We start from the raw sequence: 8,752 nt of genomic DNA, 5'->3' as shown, positions 1-8,752 counted from the left end.
ATCAGCACCACGCTCCGGCCGCCTTCATCCTCCAGCGTTGCCCCCAGGTACCTATTGATTTGAGGCTGGGTGAGCCCCAGAGCGGGGAAAGGCCGGAAAAAATCCGACCTTAGATCATCCACTCCGGGAAAATCGAACCTGAGACTTCCGCGTGGCAGTCAGACGTCCTACAGACTAGACCATTTATCCATTTTAGAACAGGCCACAACAGCTTTAAATTCTGAAAATAAAATTTATAACCTACTGTCGATAGACTAAGAAACAAACAATATTCACAAAAAAATTGGATTCCTTCGTTTTTCAGAATGTTATGGTTATCTTAATACCTTATAAAAATGTGTACAATTCCGGAAGAGATCGTTTTGCAGTCATTTTAAACAGTTTTTACTTCCTCATAGTTTTCTGCGAGCAAATCTAGTAGTACAATGTGGAAATAATAGGGAAATAATGTAGAAAAATTAAACTTTTTGCGTTTAAGCTATACTAAAAACGAGATTCTCTGAATGGTACAGTTCGAAACGAAAGATTTACAGGGTGTTCTCCTACTCTCCAAAATTTAGGGGGTTCAATGTACCCTTGTAACCCGCGTTCCTACACCACTGTGGACAAAGCACTTTCTAACGACAAAAGTTGTCTCATGAATCACTATCTACCAGAAAGCCAGCCTACAACGCTTGCTTATAAGTTACCTTGGCTTGCTTATGCCACCTCTTTCAAAATAAAATGTGAACCGTTTATAAACTAGACTTCAATCACTATTTATCATATTTTAAGCTGTTCTCAAATTTATTATTTGGTTTCATAGAATCATTCCACCGATTAGGAGATATTTTGGGTCGACAATGGCGACAAGAAGACAAGTGTTATTGGGAAATATGTGAGCAGGGATGCTGTAAATAACTTCTCTGACTTAAAAGCGTCGTCCTTTTTATTGTATTTCATTTGCATTTTTCTTATTTCGCTTCTCTCTTCTGCCAATTGTTGGCTAATCGTAACAATGAGTATGAATGATATTTTTTTTTTAAAAGAGCACTCAAAAAGAAATATTCATATCGAGGCCGAGACTCAGAACTAACCCATTACAGTTTCTGTTTTCCGTTGAGTGTGTAACCCCAACAGCAAGAAAGCACGTCAAAAACAACATGGGCCGACCTCGAACAAGATAAAAGAGAGAGAGAGAGAATTTTTATTGATTTCTCATCAATCCTTAAGGTGTGCCAGATTGATGGGTTTTATTCACCATCAGAATGCCTCCATTCATGCACATACTTCTAAAAATTATCTAAAATAAAATGAACAATTAATTGAGATTATGCAGTTCCTCCGAGTTGGTAAGCTAAATACGAGAATACAAATCTACCTATTACATTTAAAAAAGATAACAAGAGTAATTAAAAGAACATTCAAAATCATCTCATTTTATTGTATTCAAAATCTTCATATTGTGTAGTGTGTGGGGCAAGTAAATTGTATGGGGACAGGACAAGAAATGAAGGCCAGTTTACGCCCGTTACTGTTCTATTGTACAGTACTTCATTTCATTTTTTTTTCTTGTAGTGTGAAGACGGCAAAGAACGTATTTCAGTATAAAACTATAAATGTGTGTTATATGATAATGTGTCTAATACTTTGTAACATAGGAGATATATTTCGCATTATAAATATAACTTGTAAATATTATAAAGTATGGTTTTCGAAATTCTCCAAGGAGCCAGAGACAACTGTATGAAAAAAAAATATTTAACGTCTAGTGGAAATTTTTACCTATTTTTCTACTATTGATGACAGATATTCATTTTTATTTATTTCATTATTTTCAGATACATGAACATACCTTTTTTATTTATCGAATGACATAAATTATCAAGGATTGATACAGCATCTGTCGTTGATCAGAGTAGTCGATTTTGCCTCAGGCAAGAAGAAACGCTAGAGATGTGTGACGACAAGCATGCAGATAATGTGGGATTTTTGTACAAAACTATGGGTTAGTTTATTGTATTTTGTTAATTGGTAAAATTTTCTGCCGTTGTGTTTGTTTGTAGAGGGAAATATATTGATTTGTGTTCCGTGTTGTGGTCGTTTAATGTTAATAAATCGAATCGCGTTTCTAATGACGCAGGTTGGTAGAAAAACAAAAGCCTGTCGGCGTGCGTTGCAAAGCTGCGATCGCCACCCCGCCTGTGATTCAGAAGTTTGCATTCTTCCGGCGCTTTGTTATTATATTTGAGAATATGAAGTTTAGCTTGTTTGTTTCATTTACATAATTTGAACAGACGTTTACTATGTCATCTTGTAAGTTCACAGGTTTTAGCTAATGTAATTACTACAGCAACATTATATAGCATGTTTTGTTTATCATTGATACCGAGGCGACTACAAATAGTTTTCAATCTTTTTATTTTGCTGCGTTTTTAGTTAGTTATCAGCTTATTTTACATATTACTAAACAAGTTATGGAACGACTTAAGATGACCGGAGCCCCCTCCAATTTTCTTCATATTTGGCATACTCACTAATTGAGGCATCCTAATCACGAATCTGAAGTTAAAAGTTGTCGGAAACGTCTTGAAATGGTAATAAGCGAAAATAAGGCGTTAGTTTTCGGAATGGAAACCGTCGATTTTCACGAGATTTTTTGTTTCACAAGGAAATATATATATTCCTGATACTACCTCGACACCAAATTTTAACTGTATGCCTAACCTAACCGAAACTAACCTAACCACACGTCAATGGTTCGTGGGGCTAGCATCAATGGTTCACAATTATTTTACAATTTCTAGATCCTGATACTACCATGACACCAAATTTTAACTATGTTTGCCCAACCTAACCACACATCAATGGTTCGTGGGTCTAGCGTCAATGGTTCGCAATTATTTTGCAATTTCTAGACGTTTCCGACAAATTTGAACTTCAGATTCGTCATTAGCAGGCCTCAATTAGTAAGTATGTCAAATATGAAGAAAATCGGAGAGGGGTCCGGTCATCTTAAGTCATACCCAAGTTATTGGCATACAACGATATTTCGTTCCAAATATTTATTCTATTGCACGTGCAGTAATTAAAATTGTTATGCATAAGTGAAAAGTCTCATAATCAGCAAGTTCAGCATTGTTTTCAAAATTATTTGTGCATTGTATAACTATTAAATACAAATAAATGGTAGGATAATTAATATTTTTAACAACTTGTAGCAGAATTTTAGAATGCACAAAGAAGAATGAGTGAATCATATTATGTGCAAAACCACTAACTTGTACACTGTATCTTGTAATCAAGGGGTCCTGGGTTCAATACCCGGTGGAGGCACATAGTGGTTCGGATCCCACTTTAAACTGCAGGTCCAGTCCCAATTAGCCTTACTGTGCATAAAGTGGACATAAATCACCAACTCAATCAATTGTACACTGTAGTTTTTAGAAGTTCATGTGTTGCAAAGTAGAATGAAAAGTAAGGGATAGGAATAAGAAGTTACCTCACTGTATAGCACGGCATATGTCGAAATTTTTTATTTTGCTAAATATTATTATATTTTCAATTACACAGCTCATTCTTTTTAATCCACTTTTATGCAGAGATAGGCTGATCGGAACTGGACCTACACTTCAAAGTGGAATCCAAACCACTATATGCCTCCGGTGGGTATCAAAACACAGCTCATTTACATTATTTGAGATTACTTAATGTAGTATATAGAGTCTTTGTAACACCATGTATTACCTTTCAGCCTTATTATGGTTCAAAATCAGCCTAACAAAATTACAAAATGATGTTTTGAGTGGCAATGCTGCAGTTTTTCTAAGGAACTTGTCTGATTACTACATGTACGATTTGACAGATGTGTGAATGGAACATTGTAGACTTCTGCGTAGTTGAATGATATCATTGTCATCTATGTGCGAGTGTGTGAGCTCCAGCCACAAAATGTTTGTGTTGACCCAGTATCATGAAGACAATCGAGGATCAACTTGAAATAACTAGTAGCAGATTCTGGTGTAAGAAGCTAGATATCAGCAATCATGGAATCAGTTTGTTCAGCAGCTCATCACCCAATATGTATAGCTGCTTAGCAGCCATAACCTTCAGAGGACTGTTGCATCACAAAGTTTTTCTTTTTTCAAGCAGATATGGGAGGAGTAAATTTAGAAAGCTTGGAATGGGTAAATGAAACCATGGAAGCCTTGTCTTTAAGGCTCAGAAACAATTGTGGAGATATTGGTCCAAGTTCCGATTGTTTAATTCAGAATTGATCATGGTACACAGGCATTTTTTACATGGTTCAATTTCTATTCATATCTATTAACACAAACACAAAAGTTGTAGTGATTATTTATTATATCTTGTGTGGAGAACGATTTTTCCATTCCATACACTCCTGTATGATTTTTTTTTTTTGCAAGCAGCCATTTGTTTACTGTCTTGGATCCGTACTGCTACTGTCATCTACTTCACGTGCGTGGTTTGTGAAGATGTGTTACATTGCTAAATACATTCGTTGTTAGGTTAAACGATCATAGTTCCTGGACGGTTCCAGGAAGGTACACTGGGAGATGTGTCAGTGTCAAGAGTGTTGTTAAACTGCAGTAGCACATGAAAATATATATATAACACCGCGCAACCCCTGGTGTTAAGTTTAAAATTAAAATACTTATATATATGTTTTTTTCACAGTTGAACGAGATCCCAAGAAGCGGCGGGTGAAACCAGTACAGCAGTCGCTTCTGGACTTTGATTTGGGGGAGAGCTCAGATGACAGTGATTTCCGGATAGAAGATCACGAGGAAACTGATGATGACTCAATTGATTCTGATGAGGATGGATACGCACACGGTAAGCAAAACCTAATGGTGTATACCATGCTCCACTTTGCTCCACTTTGCCATCCTGTGTATTAGAACTATGATAATCTGCCCTGTTAAATACACTATTACATTAGGTATTGGGTTATTTTCCATTTCTGTCTCATTCAATGCCAAATCATACCAACTTTCAACTTTGCTCCCTTCCAATTTTTTATTTAATTTACTGAGTTAAGAGATCTGTGGTCCATATGCTTCGAGCAACAACGTTAGGCCTATTGAATTTGAATAATTTAGTTAGGTTACATCACTTTTCTGCTACTTGACTAATCACGAGCCAACTTTGGACAAATTGACACAATTTAGCATGCAAGCTAAACAAGAAATAATCATTAACTATTGTTCAACCAGTAGCAAAAATGTAATGTTAGGTGAATAGGTGGTACTCATTTACTATTCCACAAACAGATTTCTTAATTTTTACACAAGAAACTACTTACGGTAATAAGTTCCTGTAGCATTGTCTAACATCTGGAAGGTGTTTTCTGTCATGTGGGAATGTATCATAGCAGAAATTCATGTTTTTTGTTGAAAATTAATTTTCCGACGGACAATAGCCTTTGGCGCGTATACCTTCGTAGATCATCACGCGTTGTGCTTGTGTTTTCTGATGTTCATTGTAATGCAGTGTTCCCAACCTTCTTTGTTTCCAACCAAAAATACGAACATGACGTGTCGTGTTCAAACCATTGACGGATAGCCCCAAAAACCATTCACGGATAGCCCCACGAACCATTTCCGGCAAGGTTAGGTTAGGCAAGCATAGTTAAAATTTTGTTCGTAAAACAATGTGAAGAAGTAAAAAAAAAGATTGTGAAAAAAAAAAGTTACATCACCTTTCTTCACGAGTGTTTTTTGGGTTACGAAGGTTGGAAACACTGGATAACGAATGAAAATCGACAAAACACAAGCACGGCGCGCGATTATGTACGAAGGTGTATGTGCCATTCTGTGTCATACGCAAGCGAGACAACGCAAATAAAGAAGTACTCGTAATGTGAAAAATTGACATTACTTTCATCAAAAAAATGCGAATACACCTTAAAGAATGTTCCGCGAAGCAGATAGGTAAGTATGAATGTTAAATGTGACGAAACTAAGAATTCACAGGTGCTTGTGTAATAGTAAATTTTTACCGAATAGGCAATCCACGAAAATAACGAATGTTTGATAGCAAGGTCTGGCAATGTGGCCTTTGATCTTTAATTTTACCAAAAGTGTATTTTTTTTCTGTTGATAATATATATTGTGCATTGTTATATTTCTGCTCTTTCCTGTTAATTTCATTAGGCACTTCTTACGCTAAATGTGAAATATGAATCTGAAGTATGAATCGTGTGATTAGCTGAAAACCTCAGTAGCAGCCACAGGTAGTACAGGTTACCAGATGCGCACACATTATTTTCACTGTTTAGATTTGATTGTATCTCCTTAACATACCAGCACATTCCTTATTTTCACACATCTGCATGGTCTTAAGCAAAATTATTTTGATTTGAACTTTGGTTAGTTAACATTGCCTTTGCATCTTGTGTAATTTAATTCTGTGATAGCATCCAGAATTAATTATTGGACATTTAGTACACATATACCGCACATTGGTGAATTTGTTTTATTCATTGAGTGTGATTCTGTGATGTTTTTGTCTAAGAATATTTGTAATGGCTTTATTTATAAAAGAAATATATTTGTATTTTGCAGACGACGACGACGATGATGACGACGATGACGACGACGATGATGATGATGACTCTGAAACCAAAGTGGTGCTTCCATCGTCAGTCAAAACTGTTGGAGATGTGATCGAGCAGGCGAAACAGCGACAGGCAGAGTCAAAGAAACAAGTAAGCTTTCATTCAGAATTAGGGCTGAGCCGATATCACTTTGAACCGATACAGATTCCCACCGATACTTGAAAATTGCAATAATTAAAATTTGTTCAAAATATTGATCAATATTAGTGTGTAAATATTATCTTCCATTTAATGCATCAATTTTTCAAGGAATTTGCTTTAGGATATTCAAGAATTGCATCAGAATATTAGAAATATATATTATGTAATCACAAAATATAGTTTTTTGTGCAAAATAAAAATAAAGTTTGAATTTGCATAATTATCAGGATAAATTAAATTCACGAAAGTGTTGGGTGGCAAGTGAATTCCAACCAATACTTTCTGATACTGATACCACTGGTATCGGCCGATACTAATACATCGGTATCGGCTCAGCGCTATTCAAAATGTATATAGTAGTTGCTGGAGGTAGTGTTTTTTTTTTCGTGTAGAAATCTGGAAATGTCTGATAACTGTAACTTCAAACCTAACAAAAGTATAGATGAAATTTCGTATTTTCGCGTTGCACAATTTAATGGTTAAATCCTAGTATAGATATTCCAGCTATAGGTGGAGCTAAAAGCTAAATCCATCTCTTCTCTTCATTGCACTATGCCATGAAGGCACATAGGGTTTCGAAGTAGGGACCCACTCGCTCCCTGCTAGAGTGGAGATGATGTGATCATCAACTTTACCCTAACCCTCACCCTACTTTACCCTATCCTGTTGATGTAGATAGAGGCTGCTTTCAGCCTGGATCTAGTTGCAAAAAATGTTGTTTGGTTCTTGAAGATCTAACTGATTCGCATCATAACGAATTGAAATTAATTCCCTGGGAACTGCTCATTTAAATGTAGTTTCAAGAAAAGAATATGATTACATGATATGAATCCTTCTTCCTCATGATGGAATCATCTTGTTCACTGTATCAAGATTTATAGCTCATGGAATTATACTGCATCTGAAATTGTAATTCTTGGGTTGTGTCTGTGTTTTGCACTCATGTTAATAAAGAAGAATCAAAATGCAGGCTCGACCAACACTCCTTGGGTCATTCCACAGAATTTCATCACAAAAAAATAAAAATGGTTGCTCGACAATTTTTGATTTTCTTCATATTTGGTATGTTGAACCCCTTGGAAAAGAGAAGTCAAAAACAGGTTTCAAATTTTTTTTATCTGTTATGGTTTTTAAGTTTCAGGGTGTCGAAAATCGCAAAATTGCGCAATTTCACAAAAAATCAGCTTTTGCAACATATTTAATATCTTCATAACGAATGAAGATATTTTAAAAATTCCAAGTTTATTGGAATCTGCATATCTTGCAGTACTAAAAAAGTTACATGGTTAACTTTTGTAACAAAAAACAACCTATGATCAGTGTATTGGAAATATCAGAACAAATTGTGTAAAATCGCTGAGTTTTTTTATTTTTTATTATTAAAAGGGGACAGATAACATGTTAATTTTATTTTTATGTTGTAGTAGTATGTTAGTTAATTTACCCTAAAAATAAGCAAGTTGTTAACTGCTCCCCTTTCTGAGATACAAGAGCTTAAATATCGGAAAATTAGCAAAAAACAGCATTTTGACCCCCCTGTAACTCAAAAGGGGGACCAGGTAGGATTACCAAATTTTGAAGTTGCTTCATATGAGTGAGCATGTTAAAAATCTAAAAATTTGGTGTTGTTATTCAAAACTACTTATAGAGATACAGGCATTTTCCTTTATGACATTTCAACGTCAATTCGTCATATGCCTCCTGGTATAAGAAACAGGAAAAATTCTAAAAATAATGTTCACACCTTAGAGGATGGATTTTTAAGAAATAATATCACACATTGACTCACATTAACAGCAGCAATAACAAGATAATGCAGTATAGAGAATGAAGACTGTATGCTTCGTGGTTGTCCTAATTGTCCAGGGACTGAGTTGTTCCACCAGTACCTGCGTGAAGCCATAGATGTTGACAATGAACTGCTTGATTCACCTGTTAACTACAAACAGTGGACCACAACTGAACGTTGTGAGCTACTGTCTATGTCGGATA

General features: G+C 35.5%; 1 protein-coding gene across 3 annotated transcripts in view; it reads left to right on the top strand.

Annotated features, from left to right (window-relative positions):
• The first annotated feature begins 1,908 nt into the window (after positions 1-1,908).
• Positions 1,909-8,752, top strand: part of LOC145978015 (PHD finger protein 14) — a 45,687-nt gene continuing 38,843 nt past the window's right edge. For 2 of the 3 annotated variants that reach the window (XM_083110395.1, XM_083110394.1), the window contains exons 1-3: positions 1,909-1,987; positions 4,678-4,836; positions 6,567-6,709. In XM_083110395.1, the coding sequence (XP_082966521.1) occupies positions 1,936-1,987; positions 4,678-4,836; positions 6,567-6,709 (354 nt within the window). In that variant the 5' untranslated portion in view covers positions 1,909-1,935. Of the gene's footprint in view, positions 1,988-2,163; positions 2,296-4,677; positions 4,837-6,566; positions 6,710-8,752 lie in introns of those variants that run through there. The other variant, XM_083110396.1, reaches the window with a different exon arrangement.

The sequence above is a fragment of the Lepisma saccharinum genome, chromosome 24, assembly GCF_977018435.1.
Source record: "Lepisma saccharinum chromosome 24, izLepSacc3.1, whole genome shotgun sequence".
NCBI lineage: Eukaryota > Metazoa > Arthropoda > Insecta > Zygentoma > Lepismatidae > Lepisma > Lepisma saccharinum.
The sequence above is the reverse complement of the archived record's forward strand: the minus strand, read 5'-3'. Positions and strand labels throughout refer to the sequence as shown.